Here is a 26,581-nt window from a genome sequence, read left to right on the forward strand (position 1 = left end):
TGATGAAAGCCTCTGGTGTTTCCACTCGAATAACATCAACATCTACATTATAAGAATCACCTGAGATATAATGCTTGAGTCTTTGTCCATTCACCACTTGCGTGGCATTGCCTTGGAGGGAACTGATTTTAATTGCTCCTGAACGATACACCTCCTCAACAACATATGGTCCTTCCCATTTCGAGAGTAATTTCCCTGCAAAGAATCTGAGACGAGACCGATACAATAGGACTTTATCCCCAATATCATGCCATTTCTTAACTTTCTCTTTAAAGAGTTTAGCATTTTCGTAAGCTTCACTTCTCCATTCATCTAGAGAACTTAATTGCAACAACCTCTTATCACCGGCTAGTTTAGGATCTTTGTTTAGTTCTCTAACAGACCCAATAAGCTTTGTGCTCTAGTTCTAAAGGTAAATGACAAGCTTTTCCATAAATCATTTTATAAGGTGACATTCCCATGGGATTTTTATAAGCAGTTCTATAAGCCCATAGTGCTTCCTTCATTTACTAGCCCAATTCTTTCTAGTTTTATTAACAGTCTTTTGCAAGATAGATTTAATTTCTCTATTTGATAGTTCTACTTGCCCACTAGTTTGAGGATGATAAGCGAAGCAATTCTATGATTAATACCATATTTAGCAAGAGTTTTTCTAAAACCACCATGAATAAAATGAGAACCTCCATCTCGTCATAATATATCTAGGAACTCCAAATCTAGGAAAAATAATGTCTAAAAGCATTCTTAAAGAGGTCTCACCATCAGCACTTTTTGTAGGTATAGCTTCCACCCATTTAGTAACATAATCAACAAGCAACAAGTATATGAGTGTTACCTTCCGAAGAGGGAAAAGGTCCCATGAAGTCAAATCCCCAACAATCAAACGGTTCAATAACAAGAGTATAATTCATAGGCATTTCATTGCGTCTGGAGATATTACCAACCCTTTGACATTCATCACAAGATAAAATAAATTTCCTTGCATCTTTGAAGAGAGTTGGCCAATAAAAACCTGATTGTAGAACCTTTTGCGCGGTTCTATCTCCGGCGTGATGTCCTCCATAAGCACTCCCATGACATTTACTCAATATCTCTTGTTGCTCATATTCGGGAACACATCTTCGCAGAATACCATCCACTCCTTCTTTATATAAGTATGGGTCATCCCAAAAATAATGCCTCAAGTCATAAAAAAAATTCCTCCTTTGCTGAGCTGAAAAGGCTGGAGGCAAGTACTTGGAAACAATAAAGTTAGCATAATCAGCATACCAAGGACTGTCTCGCGAACTCACCTTTATTACAGCCAATTGTTCATTTGGAAAACTATCATTAACAGGAACAGGATCATAAGCAATATTTTCCAATCTAGATAAATTATCAGCAACAGGATTATCAGCACCTTTCCTATCTACAATATGCAGATCAAATTCTTGCAAAAGAAGTACCCATCTAATAAGCCTTGGCTTAGCATCTTTCTTTGTCATAAGGTATCTAATTGCAACATGATCAGTATGAATAGTAACTTTTGAATCAACGATATAAGATCTAAACTTATCACAAGCAAAGACTACAGCTAACAATTCCTTTTCGATAGTAGCATAATTTCTTTGAGCAAGCATCAAGAGTTTTACTAGCATAATGAATAACATTCAGTTTTGTATCTACTCGCTGTCCAAGAACAACACCTACAAAGAAAATCACTAGCATCACACATAATTTCAAATGGTAAGTTCCAATCAGGAGGTTCAACTATAGGGGCACTTGTTAAGGCTTTCTTTAGAGTTTCGAAAGCTTCCTTACAATCATCATCAAAAACAAAAGGTACGTCTTTTTGAAGAAGATTAGTAAGAGGCTTTGAAATCTTGGATAAGTCTTTAATAAACCTCCTATAAAACCCAGCATGACCAAGAACACTACGAATACCTTTAACATCCCTAGGATAGGGCATCTTCTCAATGGCTTCAACTTTAGCTCTATCAACTTCAATACCTCTCTCGGAGATTTTATGTCCCAATACAATTCCTTCATTAACCATAAAGTGGCATTTCTCCCAATTAAGAACAAGGTTAGTTTCTTCGCATCTCTGCAAAACTTTATCAAGGTTCCACAAGCAATTATCAAAAGAATTTTCATAGACGGAAAAATCGTCCATGAATACCTCTACAATACTCTCACAAAAGCCATGAAAAATAGCAGACATGCATCTTTGAAAAGTAGCAGGAGCATTACATAAACCAAAAGGCATACGCCTATAAGCATAAGTTCCATAGGGACAAGTGAAAGTGGTTTTCTCTTGATCTTTAGTTTTAACAAGCAATTTGTGAAAACCCGTAATAACCATCAAGAAAGCAAAAATGAGTATTTTTAGACAACCTTTCTAACATTTGATCAATAAAAGGCAAAGGGTAATGATCTTTCTTAGTAACCTTATTAACTTTTCGATAATCAATGCACATTCTATACCCTACAACTACTCTTTGAGGTATGAGCTCATCATTATCATTAGGCACAACGAGTCATTCCTCCTTTCTTAGGAACACAATGCACAGGACTAACCCATCTACTATCAGCAATAGGATATATAATACCAGCTTCAAGGAGTCTTAATACCTCATTTCTTACCACATACTTCATCTTAGGAATTAGACGACGCTGAGGTTCAACAACAGGCTTTGCATCATCTTCCATATTAATAGCGTGTTGGCAAATAGAGGGAGAAATCCCCTTCAAGTCATCAAGAGTGTAGCCAATAGCACCTCGGTGTTTCTTCAGCATTTCCAATAACCTTTCTTCTTCAAACTCTGCAAGCTTAGAACTAATAATAACAGGATATATTTTCTTATCATCAATATGAGCATATTTAAGATTATCGTGCAATGGTTTTAAATCAAAGACAGGATCTTCCTTTGGTGGTGGTGTTGTACCTAGATCTTCTACCGGTAAATCATGTTTAAGAATAGGTTGACGAAGGAAAATTTCATCAAGCTCATTTCTTTCTTCCCTAAAGACTTCACTCTCACTATTCTCCAAATGTTGCTGCAAAGGATTACTAGGAGAAAGAGCAATAGATGCACACTGTTCAACTTTAAAATCACTATTAGGCAAATCAGCTTTATAAGGAGTTTTGGCAAATTTAGAGAAGTTAAACTCATAAGATTCACCAGAAAATTTAGTCAAAATTTTCTCTTTCTTGCAATCTATAATAGCTCCACAAGTATTTAGAAAAGGTCTACCAAAAATGATAGGACAATATTTACTAGCAAGCAGTAACCAAGTACCAAAAAGTCAGCAGGATATTTAATCTTACCACATAGAACTTCCACATCTCGAACAATACCAATTGGAGAGATAGTTTCTCTATTAGCTAGCCGAATAACCACATCAATATCTTCAAGTTCACAAGAACCAATTTCGTGCATAATCTCCGTGTAAAGCTCATAAGGAATAACACTAATACTTGCACCAATATCACATAAACCATAATAACAATGATCACCAATTCTAACAGATAGCATAGGAACACTAGCTTTCCTAGACTTATTAGGATGTGAAACAATATTAGAGGCATCTTCACAGAAAATAATATGACCATCCTCCACATTTTCAGTCACAAGATCTTTAATTATTGCAACAAAGTAGTTCAACTTTTATTTGTTCTTCAGTGTTCTATAGGTTTCTTTTCACTTTTATGAACCGCACTATTTATAACAGTAGTACTCCTTCATTTTAGCAGTGGAAAGGAGTTTTTTCAATATAAGCTTCAGGAATAACATGATCAACAGCTTCAACTACAACACATTTATTTATAGATGAATCAATTTTATCTTTATACGGTTCATGATACTTATCAAAGTTCTTCTTTGGCAATTCATAATGAGAGGCAAAAGCTTTATAAAGATTTGCAGCGACTTGAGAATCAAGACCATAAGTAGCACTCATATTACAAAATTTATCAGTATCCATAAAAGCTTCAATGCATTTATAATCAAAACTTATACTTGATTCTCTATCCTTGTCGTTCTCCCATCCTTCAGCATTTTCTTGGATCCGATTAAGAAGGTCCCTTTTAAACTCTTCCTTGTTGCGTGTAAATGATCCAGAACAAGAAGTATCCAGCAAGGTCTTGTCTTGAAAAGAAAGTCTTGCATAGAAATTATCAATAATAATATTACCAGGAAGCTCATGAATGGGGCATTTGAGCATTAAAGACTTCAATCTCCCCCACGCTTGGGCAATACTCTCTCCTTCATGAGGCCAAAAATTATATATGCGATTCCGATCTTTGTGAATCTCACTTGGAGGATAGAACTTAGAATAAAACCGGGGCACAATATCATTCCATTCAAGAGAATCTCCATTATCCAAGAATTTATACCAATGCGCCGCTTACCGGACAACGATATAGAGAATAGTTTCTTCCTCACTTCATCCATAGAAATACCTGCACACTTGAATAAACCGCATAATTCATGTAAAAACAGTAAATGATCTCCAGGGTGGACAGTTCCATCCCCTGTATAACGGTTACCCACTACACGTTCAATAATTTTCATAGGTATTTTGTATGGTATTTCTTCCTTACCTGGCGCCTCATCCACTACCTTTGCAGTAGTAGTAGATTTCCCAAATAAACACTCAAGAGAAGATCTCTCCATAATGAATTATAGCAGCAGACAGTAAATAAAATCAGCACAAACAAGTAGAAATTTCCCTTACCAATTCCACTTACCAATAGCGCTTCGCTCCCGGCAACGGCGCCGTGAAAATAGTCTTGATGACCCACAAGTATAGGGGGTGTATCGTAGTATCTTCGATAAGTAAGAATGTCGATCCCAACGAGGAGCAGAAGGTGTTGACAAGCAGTTTCGATGAAGGATTCACCGTAAATGCTCACAGTACAAGTATTCGGGGGTTTTGATGTAACAGATGAATAAAGTACGAGTAAGTAAAGTGCGAGAGTAACAATTGCAGCGAGTGGCCCAATCCTTTTTAGCACAAAGGACAAGCCGGTTTGTTTACTTATAATGACCAAACGTTCTTGAGGACACACGGGAATTTAGTCTAGTGCTTTCGCTTCATACAGCTGATTAATCTTCATTGTTTTGATAAGTGTTGTGTGGGTGAACCTATGCTAATGTACCGCCCTTCCTAGGACTAATACATACTTGTGATTATACCCCTTGCAAGCATCCGCAACTACAAGAAAGTAATTAAGATAAATCTAACCACAGCCTTAAACTCTGAGATCCTGCTATCCCTCCTGCATCGATATACCAAACGGGGGCTCAGGTTTCTGTCACTCCGGTAACCCCGCAATTGGCAAACGAGTACAAGATGTAGGATAACGTTGCATAGAAAACAAAAATTTTCCTACCGCGAACACGCAATCCAAGCCAAGATGCAATCTAGAAGACGGTAGCAACGAGGGGATGATCAAGACTAACCCTTGAAGAGATTCCAAAGCCTATAAGAGTAGGCTCTTATTGCTGCGGTAGACGATCACTTGCCGCTTGCAAAAGCGCGTAGAAGATCTTGGTCACGATCGCTTCCGGCGCCACGAACGGGCAGCACCTCCGTACTCGGTCACACGTTCGCGTTGTTGATGAAGACGACGTCCACCTCCCCGTTCCGGCGGGCAGCGGAAGTAGTAGCTCCTTCTTGAATCCGACAAGCACGACGGCGTGGTGCTCGGTGGTGGTGGAGAAATCCGGCGGAGCTTCGCTTAAGCGTGCGGGATGTGGTGGAGGAGAAAGACCGCTAGGGTTTGGGGAGAGAGGGGGTTGGGCGCCGGCCCTCTAAGGGGTGCGGCCAAGGCTGAGGCTTGAAGTGTTCAGCCCCCTCTCTATGCCCCTCATTATATAGGTGGAAGCCCCAAGAGTTCTAGTCCAAGTCTTCGAATAAGACCCCAACACTAAAACCTCCCATATGTGGGAAACCTACTCAAGGGGGGAGTCCTACTCAAGGTGGGACTCCCACCTTTCCTTGAGGTAGGGCTGGCCGGCCACCCTAGAGGAGTCCACCTTGGACTCCTCCCCTTTAGGGTTGGCTGGTCATGCAAGTGGAGTCTCTTTGGGACTCCACTTTCCAAAGTGCCATTCTTCCGGACTTTTCTAGAACCTTCTAGAACCTGCCATAAATGCATCGGATCATTTCCAAACTTGGAATATGACTTCCTATATATGAATCTTATTCTCCGGACCATTCCGGAACTCCTCGTGATGTCCGGGATCTTATCCGGACTCCGAACAAATATTCGAACTCCATTCCATATTCAAGTTCTACCATTTCAACATCCAACTTTAAGTGTGTCACCCTACGGTTCGTGAACTATGCGGACATGGTTGAGTACTCACTCCGACCAATAACCAATAGCGGGATCTGGAGATCCATAAGGGCTCCCACATATTCAACGATGACTTCAGTGATCGAATGAACCATTCACATATGATACCAATTCCCTTTGTCACGCGATATTTTACTTGTCCGAGGTTTGATCATCGGTATCACTCTATACCTTGTTCAACCTCGTCTCCCGGCAAGTACTCTTTACTCGTACCGTGGTATGTGGTCTCTTATGAACTTATTCATATGCTTGCAAGACATTAGACGACATTCCACCGAGAGGGCCCGAGTATATCTATCCGTCATCGGGATGGACAAATCCCACTCGTTGATCCATATGCCTCAACTCATACTTTCCGGATACTTAATTCCACCTTTATAACCACCCATTTACGCAAGTGGTGTTTGGTGTAATCAAAGTACCTTTCCTGTATAAGTGATTTACATGATCTCATGGTCATAAGGACTAGGTAACTATGTATCGAAAGCTTATAGAAAATAACTTAATGACGAGATCTTATGCTACGCTTAAATGGGTGTGTCCATTATATCATTCATACAATGACATAACCTTGTTATTAATAACATCCAATGTTCATGATTATGAAACTAATCATCCATTAATCAACAAGCTAGTTAAGAGGCATACTAGGGACTTCTTTGTTTGTTTACATATCACACATGTACTAATGTTTCGGTTAATACAATTATAGCATGATATATAAACATTTATCATAAACATAAAGATATAAATAATAACCACTTTATTATTGCCTCTAGGCATATCTCCTTCAGTCTCCCACTTGCACTAGAGTCAATAATCTAGTTTACATTTGTAAAGATATAACACCTTGGCCTTCTGGTGCTTTATCATGTTTTGCTCACGGGAGAGGTTTTAGTCAACGGATCTGACATGCTCAGAACCGTATGTATTTTGTAATTCATTTGCGTCTCAACGCATCACTCATTTCCAAATGAGTTGGCATTAAATATGTTTGATCTACTGGTGGAACCTTAATTCCGCTTGTCTGAAATATGTCACTAATATTGTCACACACAATATAGCTTCAAATTTCTGACTCTGTCGGAACTTCACCAAGTTCTCAAAGAACCTCTTGACTTAACATCCTTTGTCATTGTCAAAATAATGACATACTCTGCCTTCTTTTGTAGAATCCGTCACAATATTTAGAACTCTTCTAAATCTAGCATAGACAACTTCTAGCTCATTGTGCTACCTTTTAAACAACACTTAGTCTAATTTGAGATTGAAATTATATTTTATACGTGACAAAACCAATATCGGTGTAACACCTTACAGCGATTTGTTTGTCATTTCTTCATACAAATATATATATATATATCCTTAGTTCTTCTAAAGTACTCAAGGATATTCTTACTGTCGTCCAATGATCATCATATGAATCATTCTGGTATATGCTCATAACACTTTATAGCACATGATATCTGATTGTGTACATATTATTCGTGATCTATAATCACTCATGTGTTTTTACTCATTGAGTGTCAGATATACTCAAGTCTTGTTAAACATTCACATGACAAGAACATTTTCTTAATATTTCTATATTGAACTACTTCAATATCCATCATATGTACTTTGACTTAAACTTATTTATGTGTTTCAATCTATCTTCATAGATCTTGACACTAAATATGTTTCAGTCCAAATCCTTTCATCGAAGTTAATTTTCAATGAAACCTTTTTAATCAAGTATATAATTACATCATTTATAACCAACTATATGTCATCTACATAAAGTATTATAAATATGTCTCAGCGCTCCCACTTAATTTCTTGCAAATGCAAGCCTCTTCATCGTCTCTGATGAAATCAAAAACTCTTTGACTATTTCATCTGGTGAAGATTCCAACTCCGCGATACTTACTTCATCCAATTGAAGTACGTATACCTATCTAGTATTCCACGGACCAGCAAAACTCTTGGTTGTATCTTGTATACACCTTCTGTTAAGTAATGTATTTTGCCATCCTACTAGCATATCTCATAAAAGAAATATGTAGCGATTACTAGAATAATCCTCATAGACTATAAGCATTGCTACGGAAGATCTAATCTTATCGTAGTCAACTCTTTGAACTTTGTCGTAAACAACTTTTCGACAAGTCGAGCTTCTTCAAGGATATTTCATCCAAGTCCATCAATTCTATAGATCCATTTACTTTCAAAAAATATTTATCTATCTTGGATTTCATGGCGTATAGCCATTTTAACGGAGTTAGGGCCCATCATAACTTCTTTGTTTGTAGTTAGTTTATCATTTGTTCAAAATCAATCCTTTGTTCACAAATCATTTATTTGATCACAAAGTAAACCATACCTACAAGATTCAATATGTACTTCGATCTCCATGGCTAGAACACTTTGTAGTCATGGGAGCCATGATCGTTATGGCCGCTTCCGAAACCAATTCCGATGCTGCGCTACTCTGATCATTATGCTCGTGTTCATAAACCTTATCAAATTATATTGTCCTCCCACTCAAATACTTCACTAGAAACAATTTCTCGGAAATAAGAAACATTGACAAACACTTTTGTCTTTGTCTCGTGGGAAGAATTCCCAATTAAATCTCCGGGATAACCAACAAAGACATTCATCCGATTTTGGTTGTAAACTCTTAGACCAAAATTTAAAGAAAGACTATTAGGGTTTATACCCATACCATAACTCGTATGGTGTCATTTCAACGGATCATGATGATGCTCTATTCAAGTGTAAAAGCGGTAGTCACTAAAGCATAATTCACAAAAATATAATGGCGTCATAATATTTTATCTCATCATTAATCCAACAAGGTTTGGATACATATCTCGGATACTATATCATCATTATGATACTCCAAGAAATGTGAGTTGTAGAACAATTTCATAACTCTCTTAGATGTTTGCTAAAACTCGTAATTCAAATATTTCCACCATGATCCAATCATAGATATTTGACTTTTCTATTACGATGATTTCCACTTCATGCTGAAATTTATTTGAATCCATTCAAATGTTTCAAACTTCTTCTTTATTGAATATATCCACATATATATACTCAATTCATTGTTGAAAGTTTTCATGAAGTAGAAGAATCTCCCGCACACAACTATGCCCAGTGAACCACATACATCATCATGTATTTTTCCACTAAGTTAGTTGCCCGTTCAACTTTTGGCCTATGAACGGTATTTTAATCATTCTCTTTAGAAAAGATTTGCAAGCGTCAAATGATTCAAAAATCAAGTGACTCCAAAAATCCATTTGCATGGAGTTCCTTCATGCGTTCCTTTCTAACATGACCTAAATGGCGGTTCCACAAATAAGTGGAATTCAAATCATTTGCCTTATGGCATTTTAGCGTCATTGTTATGTATGTGTGTTTCACCATTAAGATTTATAATAACTTATCCATCATACATGGAGTAATGTCATAATTTGAACAACTCATTGTTTTCATTTGACCAGAGCAAAATAACAATTATTAAGTTCTTTATTATAAATCTAAGGGCTAGATAGAATGCCAACGACGAACATAATAACACTTTATTTTGTTCCATACGTGCATTCCTATCATATTCCTTGTCAGTCACTTAGGCCATTGTATTCTTGTATTGCGTTGTTTTGTATGACACTTCATACCAACCAATATGGTACTAATACCCAAGAATTTCATTGTGTGACTTAACTAGGAATACAACCATAACATGTATATCATTTATATACACCCGAGCTAGACTTTCTAGTCTTTTCTTTTCTTTTGCCAAAATATCTTTTGCAGTTTCTCTTTTAGCTTTCCTCATTATTCGAAAAACATTTCAACATTAATAACTTCTAGGTTTGTTGGTCAAATACCAATAACCTTGAGGTTCTTACTTTGAAGTTGATCATCATATGACAAGTGTTTCAGATTTCACTATTAGTAAAATTGTAATACGATGAACAATTTCACTCATAATTTTATCCATCAATTCATGATAACTTTCTGAGACCATGTCTGTACATGCTAGGCTCATAAAGTTTAAACCTTAGTATTCGCATATGCAAATCTGGCTTGCACTCGTTGGAAGCACACGTAGAATCTATAACACCCGATCATCACGTGATGCTTCGAAACGACGAGTCTTAGCAACGGTGCATACTAAGGACAATCACTTCATGGATATGCGAATATCGTTAGTGCCCCAATAGTTGGAGGATTGGGACGCCTTGCGTCTTCAACCTTCGTACATTCTCATAAAACTTATGAGTTTATGTAGTCTCACCACATTTATATTCTATCATCTTGCAATAAGGTCTTAGATATCACATATATCTCGTACCTTGATTATTTCTGAAAACTAAATTTTCAGCTCCTTACTTTTCAAACAGATTTGAACTTCAAGTTTCACGGAGACAAGATAACTTTAGGTACTAATTGAAACCATAGCTCTCTGAATCAACAAAATGAGTTTCACTAAAAGTTTGCAATAGGACTTAATCATATCTTGATTCATTAACAATACGGTACCAATCCGTAAAGTTTCTAGTCGGATTTTAACAGTATTTCTATCTCAATTATAAGACTAGCGCATAGTAGTAAACGGATGCCAATACTACAAAATTAATTCAAAATACTACCCGGACTATGTTTATGATAATTAGTTCATGTTTTAATCTAATTACTAATGAACTCCCACTTAATACAACATCCCTCATAGTTGTTAAGTGGTACACGATCCAAATTCACTACACCAAAAACCGATCATCACGTGAGATGATGTAGCTTCAATGGTGAACATCAACATGTTGATCATATCATCCATATGACTCGTGTTCAACCTTTCGGTTTCCGTTGTCCCGAGGCCATGTCTCGTACATGCTAGGCTCGTCAAGCAAACCCAAGTATTCCGCGTGTGCAACATGGCTTACACCCGTTGTATGTTGAGTTTATCACACCCGATCATCACGAGATGCTTCAAAACGTCAAACAATGCAACGGTGCATACGAGGGGAGAACACTTTATTATCTTGATATTAATGTGAGGGATCATCTTATAATGCTACCGTCGCGTTCTAAGCAAAATAAGATGCATAAAGGATTAACATCACATGCAATTCATATGTGATATGATATGGCCCTTTTGTCTTTGCGCCTTTGATCTTCATCTCCAAAGCACGGACATGATCTCCATCATCAAGAGGCATGATCTCCATCATCGTCGGCGTAGCGTCAAGGTTCATGGCGCCGTCTTCATGGTTGTTCACCTCATGTAGCAACTATTACAACTACTTTGAAATACTACTCAACATGAAAATTAAAGACAACCATAAGGCTCCGCCGGTTGCCACAATACAATAATGATCATCTCATACATATTCATCATCACATTATGGCCATATCACATCACCAAACCCTGCAAAAACAAGTTAGACGCTCTCTAATTTGGTTTGCATATTTTACGTGGTTTAGGGTTTTCGATATAGATCTAATCTACCTACGAACATGAACCACAACGTTGATACTAATGTTGTCAATAGAAGAGTAAATTGAATCTTTACTATAGTAGGAGAGACAGACACCCGCAAAGCCTCTTATGCAATACAAGTTGCATGTCGAACGAGGAACAAGTCTCATGAACGCGGTCATGTAAAGTTAGTCCGAGCCGCTTCATCCCACTATGCCATAAAGATGCAAAGTACTCAACTAAAGATAACAAGAGCATCAACGTCCACAAACCATTGTGTTCTACTCGTGCAACCATCTATGCATAGACACGGCTCTGATACCACTGTAGGATAACGTTGCATAGAAAACAAAAATTTTCCTACCGCGAACACGCAATCCAAGCCAAGATGCAATCTAGAAGACGGTAGCAACGAGGGGATGATCAAGACTAACCCTTGAAGAGATTCCAAAGCCTATAAGAGTAGGCTCTTATTGCTGCGGTAGACGATCACTTGCCGCTTGCAAAAGCGCGTAGAAGATCTTGGTCACGATCGCTTCCGGCGCCACGAACGGGCAGCACCTCCGTACTCGGTCACACGTTCGGTTGTTGATGAAGACGACGTCCACCTCCCCGTTCCAGCGGGCAGCGGAAGTAGTAGCTCCTCTTGAATCCGGCAGCACGACGGCGTGGTGTCGGTGGTGGTGGAGAAATCCGGCGGAGCTTCGCTTAAGCGTGCGGGATGTGGTGGAGGAGAGAGACCGCTAGGGTTTGGGGAGAGAGGGGGGTGGGCGCCGGCCCTCTAAGGGGTGCGGCCAAGGCTGAGGCTTGAAGTGTTCAGCCCCTCTCTATGCCCCTCATTATATAGGTGGAAGCCCCAAGAGTTCTAGTCCAAGTCTTCGAATAAGACCCCAACACTAAAACCTCCCATATGTGGGAAACCTACTCAAGGGGGAGTCCTACTCAAGGTGGGACTCCCACCTTTCCTTGAGGTAGGGCTGGCCGGCCACCCTAGAGGAGTCCACCTTGGACTCCTCCCCTTTAGGGTTGGCTGGTCATGCAAGTGGAGTCTCTTTGGGACTCCACTTTCCAAAGTGCCATTCTTCCGGACTTTTCTAGAACCTTCTAGAACCCGCCATAAATGCACCGGATCATTTCCAAACTTGGAATATGACTTCCTATATATGAATCTTATTCTCCGGACCATTCCGGAACTCCTCGTGATGTCCGGGATCTTATCCGGACTCCGAACAAATATTCGAACTCCATTCCATATTCAAGTTCTACCATTTCAACATCCAACTTTAAGTGTGTCACCCTACGGTTCGTGAACTATGCGGACATGGTTGAGTACTCACTCCGACCAATAACCAATAGCGGGATCTGGAGATCCATAAGGGCTCCCACATATTCAACGATGACTTCAGTGATCGAATGAACCATTCACATATGATACCAATTCCCTTTGTCACGCGATATTTTACTTGTCCGAGGTTTGATCATCGGTATCACTCTATACCTTGTTCAACCTCGTCTCCTGGCAAGTACTCTTTACTCGTACCGTGGTATGTGGTCTCTTATGAACTTATTCATATGCTTGCAAGACATTAGACGACATTCCACCGAGAGGGCCCGAGAGTATATCTATCCGTCATCGGGATGGACAAATCCCACCGTTGATCCATATGCCTCAACTCATACTTTCCGGATACTTAATTCCACCTTTATAACCACCCATTTACGCAGTGGTGTTTGGTGTAATCAAAGTACCTTTCCGGTATAAGTGATTTACATGATCTCATGGTCATAAGGACTAGGTAACTATGTATCGAAAGCTTATAGCAAATAACTTAATGACGAGATCTTATGCTACGCTTAAATGGGTGTGTCCATTATATCATTCATACAATGACATAACCTTGTTATTAATAACATCCAATGTTCATGATTATGAAACTAATCATCCATTAATCAACAAGCTAGTTAAGAGGCATACTAGGGACTTCTTTGTTTGTTTACATATCACACATGTACTAATGTTTCGGTTAATACAATTATAGCATGATATATAAACATTTATCATAAACATAAAGATATAAATAATAACCACTTTATTATTGCCTCTAGGGCATATCTCCTTCACAAGATGCATTCCCCTAGGCCCATAAATGGTGAAGTGTCGTGTAGTCGACGTTCACACGACACCACTAGAAGAATAACACCACAACTTAAATATCATAACATTGAATACTACTCAACCATAATTCACTACTAACATTTAGACTTCACCCATGTCCTCAAGAACTAAACGAACTACTCACGAGACATCATATGGAACATGATCAGAGGTGATATGATGATGAATAACAATCTGAACATAAACCTTGGTTCAATGGTTTCACTCAATAGCATCAATAACAAGTAGAAATCAACACCGGGAGAGTTTCCCCTATCAAACAATCAAGATCCAACCCGAATTGTTACAGCGGTGACGAGGTGCAGCGGTGGAGATGGCGGTGATGATGATGGAGATGATGATGATGGTGATGGAGATGATGTCCAGCTCGATGACGGTGACGATGGCGTCGATTTCCCCCTCCGGGAGGGAATTTCCCCGGCGGATTCCTGCCCGCCGGAGAGCTCTTTTCTCTCTGGTGTTCTCCGCCCCGCAGAGGCGGCTGTGACCCTTCGCGACTATCCTCTGGGGCTTAGGTCTTCGGGACGAAGGAGTACGCGAAGAAAAGGAGGCGAGAGGGGGATATGGGCCCCCTCCTCACAGGGCGGCGCGGCCAGGGCAGGGCCCGCGCCGGCCTGTGAGGGGGGCCCATGGCGGCCCTCCTCGGCTCCCCCTTCGGCTCCCTTCGTCATCTCGGAAAAATAGGATTTTTCGTATAATTCCCGTCAATTGTTGATCTTCCGAAATATTGCATTCCGATGGTGCTTTTTCCAGCAGAATCCCGGCTCCGTGCGCGATCCTCCAATAATCATGAAACATGCAAAATAGATGAAATAACATAAGTATCATCTCCAAATATGAAATATATCAATGAATAACAGCAAATTATGATATAAAATAGTGATGCAAATTGGACGTATCACCTCTTCATCACCAGAGTCGGGCAAAGCTTGTCGTGATAGAGCATGTTATAGTAGACACACATAGAATCGTCGTGCTAAGGCCCAAAGAACCAACACACCAGAGCAGCAATTATTATCATCAAAGATGAGACCCGTAGATCGAAAGAGATAAACTGAAATCACACCAACGAACACGAAAACCGACTGGAAGGACCTAGAATATCTGCGGGCCGCACAACTCCACGCGCTCTCTATTGGCGCTAGAAGCTAGCACCACTGAAGCGGGGGTAGTGTCGTTGTGTGATCGACTAGTATGCCATATAGGGTACCTCACGACGTGGAGAGAGAGGTGGGCAAAAGGCGGGGTTATCGGAAGGCTGATACACGATTTGCCCAACTTCGGATCTCCCAACAACGGCGACTGCTATAATTCACTATAAGGGCAATAAATGCATGATTACAATGAGAGGATTGGTTCTGGCTCAAGGGCTTCCGGGATCCGGCTTATAAAGACGCTACGATCTAGGGTTAGAAGGAGTAGTCCAGTTTGGAATCTAGTAGCACTATTCTAACTAGGTACATCTTGTCGTACACGTAAGGATCCGGCTAACCTATGTCGGTACGGATCTGGCTAGAGCTTCTGATTCTGGACTCTTCACCTCGGTCAATCAACAACTAGATCACCCCGTTGGTATAGACATGTAGCATACCCACAACAAGTAGGACATGAAGAACCATATTCCGACTTTAAGATATAACCGCCACCTCAATATCTCGAAGTAAACACTAAAATTAACAACAACAAAAAAAGAACGAAAATCCTCACACCTGTGAGGGACCGTGGTCCACCACACCTTCAAGGCCCTAAGGCCAACGGAGACTAAGCGAAGGCCGACGAGAGGGATGAAATATCGGATGGGTTTTAGAAGTCAATCACAATCTCCCCTCTGAGATCCTTACTTACCGGTTCGTGTTTAAATTTGGTTGAACTGAATGCTATATACTACCTCTATCCTTAAAATGATGTCTTAGATTTATCAAAATATAGATGCATGTACGACCGACCCGGACGTTTCGAACCTGGGTGCGCACGCACCCATTTACGAAAAGTTCAAAAAAATGCTATTTAAAAGTTTCAAAAAAATGTGAAGTAAAATTTTGCATGTACATATTATGTTGATACTTACTCGTGTGAGTTTTCACGAAAAAATACCATTGTGTGTGGCCTGCATAAAAATAACAAAATGTCCAAATGAGAATAGTGAATAGGAATTTTACTATTCATAGGAATAGGAATTTGCATTTTGTCATTTTTGTGTAGGTCACACACAATGGTATTTTTCCGTGAAAACATACACGAGTAAGTATCAACATAATATATAGATGCAAAAATTTACTTCATATTTTTTTGAAACTTTTAAATAGAATTTTTTTGAACTTTTCGTAAATGGGTGCGAGCGCACCCAGGTTCCATTCACCATTTCCGCATGTAAGACAACCTTTTATGGGTGGAGGGAGTCATTGTCTTGGACCAGGTTGTGTAGCATGTGAACATAAACCGGTCCAATTCGCAATGCTAATGTGATAGCCTCCTGTTTCAAAATACTCCAACAAATGACAGTACAGGTTCCCTATAAAAAATGACAATACAGGTCAAGAAAAAAATGACAATACCTGGTCTAAGATACACCAAATGCCACGTTACCTCACGGAAAAAAGAACAGGACTTGGTGGCGACGCACTCCGTCAGTCAACACGGCTCCCGTTACCTCTAGGCCGCCGTCGCCTTCGTCGTCTTCCTCCGCCACGACGCGCTTTCGATCTGCTCCATTTTTCTTCTTCTATTGCAGAGCAAACCGAAACCAACCCACGTCCCGCTCCGCCATCCGCCGATCTCCCTGACCAACCCGAGCACAGAAACCCCAATTCCCCATGGCCGGCTACCCCCCACCCCCCGGCTCCGGCTACCCCTACGGAGCCCCACCCACCGATCCATACGGCCAGAAACCCCCAAAGGAAGGCAAGAACTCCGGCTCCGACCACTACCACGCCGCCCCGCCCCAGCAGCAGCCCTACGGCGGCGCCGGCGGCTACGGTGCCCCAGCGCCCTACGGCCAGAAGCCCCCCAAGGAAGGAAAGACCTCCGCTTCCGACCCCTACCACGGCGGTCCACCCCCGCAGCAGCAGCCTTACGGCGGGTACGGAGCCCCAGAACCGTACGGCCAGAAGCCCCCCAAGGAAGGCAAGACCGACCCCTACCACGGCTCCTCGCCCCCTTACGGCGGCGGCGGCTACGGAGCCCCAGCGCCGCCCTACGGCCAGAAGCCCCCCAAGGAAGGCAAGGCCTCGTCCGGCTCCGACCCCTACCACGGCGGCCCGCCCCCGCAGCAGCAGCCTTACGGCGGCTACGGAGCCCCGCCCGCCGGGCAGCAGCAGCCCTACGGCGCCCCTCCGCCCTCGTCGTACGGCGGCGGCGGCGGCTACGGGAGCCCGTTCGCGGCGCTCGTGCCGTCCGCGTTCCCGCCCGGGACCGACCCCAACATCGTCGCCTGCTTCCAGGCGGCGGACCGCGACGGCAGCGGCATGATCGACGACAAGGAGCTGCAGTCCGCGCTCTCCGGCTACAGCGGATTCAGCCTCCGCACCGTCCACCTACTCATGTATCTCTTCACCAACACTAACGTCCGCAAGATCGGCAAGTCCTCCCCTCCCTCCCTACCCATCTCTCTCTCTTTCAGCCTCCCACCAGGTCTCTGGCACGCAATTTGAGAGCGTCCAGTGCCGAATTTTAAAAGGTTCAAATTCACAAGTGGATCCATTTCCTTTCTGGGTAAGGATTTGCTTGGAATGCGCGCAATATGCCTGTGGACTACCGTTACATATAATGGAACACATGCCAAGTATTGTCATGTTGGAGATTGTTTCCACCGTAGTTAGAACTTCAATGAGGAAGGTTCATGTAGAAAAACAAGTTATTTTCTTATTATGGACATATTACTACCACTGGTGATTGTAGTATTTTTCTTATCTTAGCAGTGTGAGAAATTCTGTTCAGTAGACGCGGCGGGTTAACTCTCAGAGCTTCATTTCCTAGTACAAGCATTGTAAATTTTCCACTTTCAGTTTAACTTGTTCCATTATGAAAACTTTATTGAAGATGTCATTGAGTATAGCTCTAAATAGTAGAGTAGACAACAAAGCCAGCATTGAAAGGCTTATTTTGGACACAGTTTGTAGAATCAGTAGAGCACTTATGCAGTAGGACAGTGTACAAGTAGAGCAATTACGCAGTAGTAGAGCAATTATGCAGTATCATTTCCAATTTTATCTATGGAGTTGATCTTCTAGAAAAAATCTCTGAAGTTTGTAGTTTACGGCTTGAAAGTTTTACAAAATACATGAAGTGATCTTAATCTGCCTCATAATTCACATTTCTAGCTTGCTATCTAGAATGATCCGCTGTTTGTATTTTGTCTTCATTTGTTTCGAGTGCACAGTACATATGTACTATATTTGTACATATCGATTTTCATCTTATCTTCAGTATCTTTTTTCATTAACTTCTTAATTTTTAATATTTTGTGTTCAATTCTTTCAGGGCCCAAGGAGTTCACTTCTGTGTTTTACAGTCTTCAGAACTGGAGGGTGAGATGCTACATCAGTACAGCTTCAAGCTTCCTTACTGTTTTGTGGGGGAACCAATCAGCTAACTGTATGTGTTGATTCTGAACATTGCATTTTAAATTTCCACATGTATTTTGCAGGGTATATTTGACAGGTTTGACCGTGACCGAAGTGGAAAAATTGATGCACCAGAGCTGCGTGATGCTCTTCTCGATCTGGGATATTCAGTTTCCCCAACTGTGCTAGATTTGCTTGTATCTAAATTTGACAAGACTGGGGGCAAGAACAAAGCTGTCGAATATGACAACTTCATTGAGTAAGATCACTCCTTCAATTAAACTTTGCTGTTTCCCATCAAACTGCACAAGCATTTTTGCATCCTCTAATGTACTGACACTTGGATAGCTTAAAGTTATGTAGTTTCTCAGTTAAGATCAAAATTGGCGAAACACTCTGCATTGCTGTTCAAAGCTTAGCACAATGTGATAATGTTCTTTAATTTCAGCATTATGTGCTCATGCAATATTGGAAAACGTGCATCACTATGGGGCTCCCATGGATTAAATTGTGCATATCTTGCTGATATTTGTACTATATCATTAACTCTGCTGTTCGGTTTCTTTCACTTATGAATACCAATATCCTGTCCAACTTGTGAAAGATCAAACTGAAAAATGGTCGGTCGTCGAATCGACTCTTTATTTTCCACCTTTTTTTCTGAAGCAAAGCTAATAAGCCTTATGATTCCAATCTGAGGAATAATCTGAACCCTACTATTTAGTACCATTTTGAGACATTCCTGACTGATTGTTTGTTCTGTATGTATGCAGATGCTGCCTCACAGTGAAGGTAATTCCTCCGCCATACCGTGGAAAATTGAACACAGTACTATTATTTCATACTTCACCGAGCTCATTTGGCTGAACTACCTTCGCAGGGTCTGACCGAGAAATTCAAGGAGAAGGACATGGCGTACTCGGGGTCTGCAACTTTCGGTTACGAGGCGTTCATGCTCACCGTGCTCCCTTTCCTCATCGCATGATTCACCTGTGGTGGTTCAGGGCTGAGCTTAATAAGGCTGGCGAGTTACTGTATTGTAATGGTTATACCTGTTGCTATAGCTGTTATTGCAACTAGCCGGTGTGGCTATAATTCAGGCGAGTCGAAAGTAATGGATGTTTAGTGCTTAATTTGCTGTGCGACAGGCTTTTTAAACCCTCCGAGAATCAATAGACAAGTAAACCGTGCAGTTTACATATGGATTCTGAAGATGGTGTTCATTGCTCTTTGTATCCGGTTTGGAGTCCAACATCATGTATTCCTTTGGCTACTGAAAGCCGTCTCGTACTCGGGCACGGGAAACCTCCTATATATACGCCGTGGTGCACGCGATCTTGCTTTCCACAGTCGGTAATCCTTCCACAGTTCTCGCGCGTGATCGCTTTGGAAGCCAACACCCACGCGGGGGCCGATGGCGCCGCCGCGCCTGCCACCGGGATACCACTTCACGCCGTCCGCGGAGGAGCTAGTCCACAACTACCTGGAACCCTGGATCGCAGGGCAGCCGCTGGGCGAGCTGGCCTCCGTCGTCTGCGTCGCCGACGTGTACGGCAGCGACCCGGCGACGCTGACGGAGAAGTTCAGTGAGTTCGGCCACGACGGGCAGCACTGGTACTTCCTCTGCGTCACAAAGTGGAAGGTGAGAGGGGCGGCCGCGCTTAGGGCCCGGCCGGCGGCGGTCATGAACCGGGCCGTGGAAGGAGGCGGCTACTGGCACCGCTGGGGGCAGGTGGGCGCCGGCCAGCACAGCTTCCAGTACCGCGACGCGGACGGCAGGAACACCGGGTGGCTCATGGTGGAGTTCCGCAGCGTCCTACCGGAGGCCACGGACGGCGAAGGCGTCAAGGTCATCTGCAAGGTGTACCTATCGCACAAGGCGGCGACCACGCCGGCGCCCGACGAGGAGCGCCAGCACGTCGGGACCAAGAGGCCGGCAATGGCGGTGAAGGAGGAGCAGCGAGATGGCAAGGTCGTCGTCGAGGATGCGGGTAACTTGGTGCCTGACACGGTTGATGGTGCCGCCGCCGCCGGGACGACAGCCTGGCTGCAACCGAACTACGGCGGCGCTTTCATCAGGATGGAGGACGTGAAGCCGTTGGTAATGGTGCGTCCAAACGGGGAGGTGGTGCGATTCGGCCTACCGGCGCCGGCAGTCAGCCCTGGGGGCACCGACGAACCATGAAACAAGCCAAAGGGCGGGATGATGCTGTCAACGTTCAGCCAAACTTAATGTTTGTACTAGAATTATCTTCGTAGCTGAGTTATCTGATGTCAGCGATCATATGAATCTAATAGCAACTGATATAATTTTATGAAACCACATGTCTGCTCGTGCGTGCAATTCAAAGAATTAACAGAGAAGTTCATAGATGTAGAACAAACTGAAACCAAGCTAGTCCACACAGGAGCGCCATTTGCTGTTGTTCTGCAGTCTGCTCTGGATTTCTTCTTGCCAGAGCAGCCTAGCTACAACGAATATCAGACACCAATGCTGTTCCTGTCGGTTCTTGACTGGATTAGCTATAGCAGAAACAAGGCAAAGACAAACCAAAAACGACCTCAAGATGTAATTAACACAGCTGCAAAAAGTAGCTGTGCAGAAAACGTTAGTCCCTGAAACGGGCAGCATGATGTTCTCAACGTTCAGGCAAACTAAATGCCTTATAATTTCTGTGTAGAAAAAGGTTTTGTAGAATTAAAAGTTATCTGACGATAGCCATCACATGAATGTGGTAGTAACTGATATTAATTTTATGAAACCATTTGGTATTTCTGTTCGTGCATGCAATTCCAAGGATCAACAAACAAGTTCATAGCTGTAGAACGAACTGAAACTAAGCTAGTCCACACAAGAGTGTCATTTGCTGTTGTTCTGCAGTCTGCTCTGGATGGGCAGCCTAGCTAGCACGAGCATCAGACACCAGTGTAGTTCCTGTCGGTTCTAAACTGGACCCGCCATAGCAGAAACTACGCAAAGACAAACCAAAAACGACTTCAATGTGTAATTCACAGCTGCTAAAGATAGTGGTGCAGAAAAGATGGTTTTGCAGTTCACAGGGACAAGGTTGAGCAGGTAGGTTTGTCAAAAAATCTGAGGGGGGGAAACATGGACTTATTACTCCTAGCTGATGCTAGAACCAAAAGTACCGCACACCTCCTAAGTCCACTATCGACGTTGCCGGCCATTGTTGCGGCTGCTGCTGCTGTTGTCATCTCCCCTCGGCCGCTTTGTACCAGACCCGTACCTGCTTGATCCACCACTGCCCCCACCACTACCACCACCATGGTGTCCACTTTGCCGTGCATGTGACGAATGAGACGAGAAATGCTGATGCTGCCGCACCGGGGGTGGAGGGGAAGCGTAGTGCTGCTGCACTGCATGCTGTTGTCTGCAAAGAGGAACGGACTGTTAGTTCAGCATTGTAAATGTATATCAATATAACGAGAATCAGCATGGCAGCAAATGATCATCAGATCTATAACGACATGACATATATGGGTCTCTGGCCAACACAAATTGGTCAAACAACAGCCTTATGACACCCAGGTATCCAGCTAGCACACATAATTTTCCGACCTCATCTTTACCAAGATAGGCATGTGCTGTTTACTAAGTAACATGTGCAACTGTCACACATTTCTTTGTTACAGTATTCGACTTTTAATGTGTGCTGGATAATTTAATGCAAGTAGTGCATATAATGTATCTATGACAAGAGAGTGACTCATGTTTTTTAACCACAGACTTGTATAAACAACTAACTTTACATGATAATAACTCCAGGAATCCAATGAAAAACAGGGACCCATCTACTCCTCACAGCAGCTAATCAAGAGTTCATGGGTTTATCTTGTAGGGATTTCAGCACAAGGTAGCACTTACACAACATATACAAGACGCCCATCCGGTAGAAGCATTGGAACCATTGCTGCACCAGGAGGAGCTCCTGGGGCATACAACAAAGGCTGCAAAAGTTGCAAGACATTTAGCATGGTTTCTTCCTTAATCCTTACATATATGCATCATCAATTTACCACATGAAACAGGTGTCGGAAGATGTGATATACCTGTGCACCATAAGCAGGGGGTGCACCGTAAGCAGGAGGTGCACCATAGGCATCTGGTCGTGGCATGATACCATATCCAAGTGGGGCATGGAGCAACGGACCACCTTTTGCATTAGATACTGATACGGTCTCGTCCTTTCTATCGGCAGGAGGTTTTGCAAGCGAGCATTCCAGGAGCTGACCTGTTAGAGAGAAAAAAAATGATCTTAAGTGCACCAAATATAACAAACAAGACTAGAACATTCCAACTCAAGAGGAAAGCTCACCATCCAGCTCATACTTCTCTGTGTTCTTCACAGCCTTCATGGCCATGTGATGGTCCTTAAAGTGAACAAAACCATACCTATTATCATGACCATCTTTTGAAGGGGGGAGAACAACTTTTATAATTTCACCATGGTGCTCAAACAGCTTTTTCAGCTGCTTTGGAGTAACATCCATGGGCAGGTTTTTGACATATACAGATTTTCCCTAAAACCGAACACAAGTTCATATAAGATATCATGATAAGAAACCAGAAAAAAGAGTAGGATTTATCTATCTGATTATTCAAGAACCTGTGAAGTAGAGCCGGCAGAGGTAGAATCAACATTCTTAACATCTGCCCAGCTGACAGTAGGAGAGTTTGTATCTAGTTTGAAATCTTCTGTAGACATCTTCTGCTTCGAATACTCAGCACATGCATTATTATGGTATTCAACAAAACCATAACCTTTATTGCCATCCGTACGCTTGTCCTATAACAACATAAATTCTTTTAGGGTAAAAAGATATGTGTGGGGTTGCACAGTGTAGTTGGTCAACTATTCTAGTTTTGATCATCAAATATTTTTTTTTTACCTTAATGAGATCAACTTTTAATACTCCAGGACCAACCTCTTCCACAGCCTTTTTCAAATCGTCATGTGCCCAACTGCGAGGAACATTTCCAACAAATAGCTTGTTCTTAGCCTGCGAGGAAGAAACATTTATCCTATTTCCCTGTTATGAGAAGAAGCAGACAAATTTCAGTTAGCACAAGACTATCACTGCACATCTATGTTGTAAGGTACCGAAACTATGATCCACATTATATGGAGTCCTAAAATATCAGTATAATTATAGGTTACAATCCTCCACAAAATTGAAATTGCAATTAAATAGCAGTTTGCAGTTAAACGTAACAGCAAGGTTTGATAGGTCAAACTTACTTTAAAAAAACATACACATAGTTCTCAATATTGCCAGAAGTAGTACCGGAGTACATAAGTTAAGTACTTAACACAGCTTTATTCCACACCTCCCTACTCACTCACCCAGGGAGGTCTGGAGTACACAGATACACATGTAATTGTTTAAGCTTGTAAAGCACCATGTCAAACCATGAACATTAAGTTCATTATTAAGAGTTAAGATTCATTGACACGAGAACATGATTGTCAATGTGTAAGATCAGTGGAAAACAAACCTTGAAAGTTGAATTGTCCAATTTTTCGATGGCCTTCAAAGCGAGATTCTTAGTTCTGAAAGTAACAAAAGCATAATCCATTTTGCCCGGCTTGCCTTGCATTATTCTCACCTGCATACAAAAAAGGAGAACATGTAAGTGCAGAAAATACACATAGAAATGTTAACCCTAAAAAAGTGGGCGGTACTCACTTCCACAACTTCGCCAACTGGCTCGCATAGTTTCTTGAGATCTTCAGAAGATGCCCCAGTGGAGATGCCCCCAACATATACTTCAGATCCATGAGGAGGAAGAGAAAGAAGCTCCGCATGCTTCTCTTTGTCATTCCCATCTTCAGCCTCAACCTGCTGATGAACATCTTCCAATTTGCTGTCACTGTCATCAACTTCTCTTTCTTCAGGGTCTTCCTCCTCCTCCGACTCCTCTACTTCCTCCAAAATATCCTCGTCCTCCTCCACCTCCTCCTCTACCTCCTCTACCTCCTCCTCAATTTCTTCATACTCAACCTCTTCCTCTTCTACCTCCTCTTCATGATCATCAAACTCCAAGCATTCTTCTGGTTCAACTTGGTTGGGAAACGCAGCATCTTCTGTCCTCCTAGGCATCTTGAAGAGCTCGAAGTTGCAAGGCAACTAAGGAAAGAGCACAGGAGCCAAAAATATCGGGAGAGCAAATTGATGACATGTGGATAGGACAAAAAACAACAGAAACAAGTAGAACAAGTGGTATGCACTAATATCAACTTGGATGTAGCCATAGGTGACAAACTGGATAGCACGGAATTGCTTAAGGAACAAATGAAGAAATTGTGTATGCTGAGGGTGATACAGGGAGGTTCTCAAGAACACAATCCTGAACAAGCACGGAGAAGACGGCAAGGGTATACAAACGAGGGACAAGCATGCTGATGGTGTAATTGAAAGGTGGCAATGTTCCATGAAATGAATGGAATGAAAGGAAAGGGACAGGAAGAAAAAGCACAGTGAGAAGTAGATAATAATGTACATAATATGTGCATCTAATGTAAACCAAACTGAAGTAAATAGCATGGCGCTAGTTAAGAATCTGACTGGTGACAAAATAAAATATGATCATCCTACACAGATTTTAATTAAATCTGCAAAGGATTGGACAGAATCATGACAGGCAAACTACAACGCAAATGACTTCCATACTGACAGGCACAGCAAACTAACCGTTCTTTTTTTCTATGGGGGAAGTAAGTAACCTCTACTGTTGGTTGTGCCACAATGCCCATAACAAGTGTACCCATTATTAAATCAACACAATGTTCAACACGTCGGCAACACAATTTGAAATAACATAAAATTAAAATGAAGAAAAATAACTGAGTAAAATCACACCATTTAGTAAAACTTACAAAATAGCGGATACAAATTGGATTGCAGTTTCTTTCGCAATTTTATTTTTTTGGATTGCAGTTCGTTAGCAAAGCAACCTACGCAAGAAGATGGATCATTTTAGCCAGGTTTATGTCACTACGGCATCTGCCTGCCCGAATTGGACAAATAAAACTACAAAAATCGAAGCAACAGAACCTATGATTTTACCAGTTCAATCAACGCAACAGGCAACAAGGCCTACCCTACATGGAAGGATTCACAAGTTATCCTATCCATATCGCTGTCGCAGCATAGAACCCAAATCGCACCGAATCGGAGCCCGGAAAAGGACAGATCTTGGCGAGGGATTCGGCGAGTTTACCTCTGTCTCTCTCTTATCGGCGAGGAAGGAACGCGGCTCGAATCCAGCGGGGAGACGGCGCAGCTCGATTGGCGGAGATAGAGGAGGCGGGGCGTCGGCGAAGGGGAAGAGGAGCAGCCAGCCCTAGCTAGAGGGAGGGAGACGAAGAAGAGGCCCGACAAGGTCGCGGCACATTTAGTGAAGATTTTTTCAGTCTAGCCCCTCAGTCTTTTCCGTCGTCACAGTCTCATCCCTGGATTTCCTTTTTCTTTTTGACGATAACTTGCTCTATTGATCAAAGGCCAAAACATCACAGGGTTCAAGAAGCCACACGTGACGCCCTGGGCCTAAGAGCATCTCCACTCGTCCCCCGACGAGGTCCCCGGCGAGCTTTTTTCCGGACGGCGTAATTCGCCCAGTCGCGCCCCCGGTTTCTCGTTTTCGTCCGGATTTGGGCCTAAATTCATCCGGCGATCCCACGCCATCCCCGCCCCCCCGGGGAGCGCTCGGGGACTCCGGACGAAACGAAAGCGCGGGAAAGACCGAGGAAACTTCCGCGCGTCCGGTGGCCCCAACTTGTCGGCGAGAGAAACCGATCGTCGTCCTCATCGCATCGTCTTCCGCGCGCCGTAAAAGCCTCGCCGCCGGTCCGCATTCGTCGGCCACGCGGCGAGTTAATGTCGTCGTCTTCCGTGCACGCATCGTCTTCCGCGCGCACTAAAGGCCGCCGCCGGTCGGCTCGCCGCGGACGCGTCGCATTCCACGCGGCATTTAATCCCCCGCGCCAGCCACGCCTATATACGCC

General features: G+C 42.4%; 2 protein-coding genes across 2 annotated transcripts; one reads left to right on the forward strand and one right to left on the reverse strand.

The window, feature by feature from the left end:
• Positions 1–16,790: 16,790 nt before the first annotated feature.
• On the forward strand, positions 16,791–19,627 carry LOC124699239 (calcium-binding protein CBP-like). The gene is made up of 7 exons (XM_047231572.1): positions 16,791–16,852; positions 16,955–17,071; positions 17,150–17,568; positions 18,472–18,518; positions 18,638–18,813; positions 19,328–19,346; positions 19,435–19,627. The coding sequence occupies exons 1-7, from the start codon at positions 16,806–16,808 to the stop codon at positions 19,537–19,539; spliced, it is 930 nt and encodes a 309-aa protein (XP_047087528.1). The 5' UTR covers positions 16,791–16,805; the 3' UTR covers positions 19,540–19,627.
• Positions 19,628–21,302: 1,675 nt separating this feature from the next.
• LOC124703224 (heterogeneous nuclear ribonucleoprotein Q-like) lies at positions 21,303–25,843 on the reverse strand. Its single transcript, XM_047235444.1, has 9 exons — positions 25,798–25,843; positions 24,264–24,704; positions 24,073–24,183; positions 23,466–23,606; positions 23,183–23,362; positions 22,892–23,096; positions 22,626–22,807; positions 22,441–22,523; positions 21,303–21,946 (listed from the first exon to the last, which is right to left on the reverse strand). Exons 2-9 carry the CDS (start codon positions 24,675–24,677, stop codon positions 21,724–21,726), a joined length of 1,539 nt encoding a protein of 512 aa, XP_047091400.1. The 5' UTR covers positions 24,678–24,704; positions 25,798–25,843; the 3' UTR covers positions 21,303–21,723.
• Positions 25,844–26,581: the final 738 nt, after the last annotated feature.

The sequence above is a fragment of the Lolium rigidum genome, chromosome 3 (genome assembly GCF_022539505.1).
Source record: "Lolium rigidum isolate FL_2022 chromosome 3, APGP_CSIRO_Lrig_0.1, whole genome shotgun sequence".
In the NCBI taxonomy this organism is placed as follows: domain Eukaryota; kingdom Viridiplantae; phylum Streptophyta; class Magnoliopsida; order Poales; family Poaceae; genus Lolium; species Lolium rigidum.

Coding starts and splice junctions, on each gene's coding strand:
- LOC124699239 (XM_047231572.1), top strand. CDS start 16,806: ATGGCCGGCTACCCCCCACCCCCCGGCTCCGGCTACCCCTACGGAGC. Junction 17,569..18,471: donor CACTAACGTCCGCAAGATCG/GCAAGTCCTCCC, acceptor CAATTCTTTCAG/GGCCCAAGGAGTTCACTTCT. Junction 18,519..18,637: donor ACAGTCTTCAGAACTGGAGG/GTGAGATGCTAC, acceptor TGTATTTTGCAG/GGTATATTTGACAGGTTTGA.
- LOC124703224 (XM_047235444.1), bottom strand. CDS start 24,677: ATGCCTAGGAGGACAGAAGATGCTGCGTTTCCCAACCAAGTTGAACCA. Junction 23,607..24,072: donor TGGACAATTCAACTTTCAAG/GTTTGTTTTCCA, acceptor TTCTCATAACAG/GGAAATAGGATAAATGTTTC. Junction 22,808..22,891: donor AGAGAAGTATGAGCTGGATG/GTGAGCTTTCCT, acceptor TCTCTCTAACAG/GTCAGCTCCTGGAATGCTCG.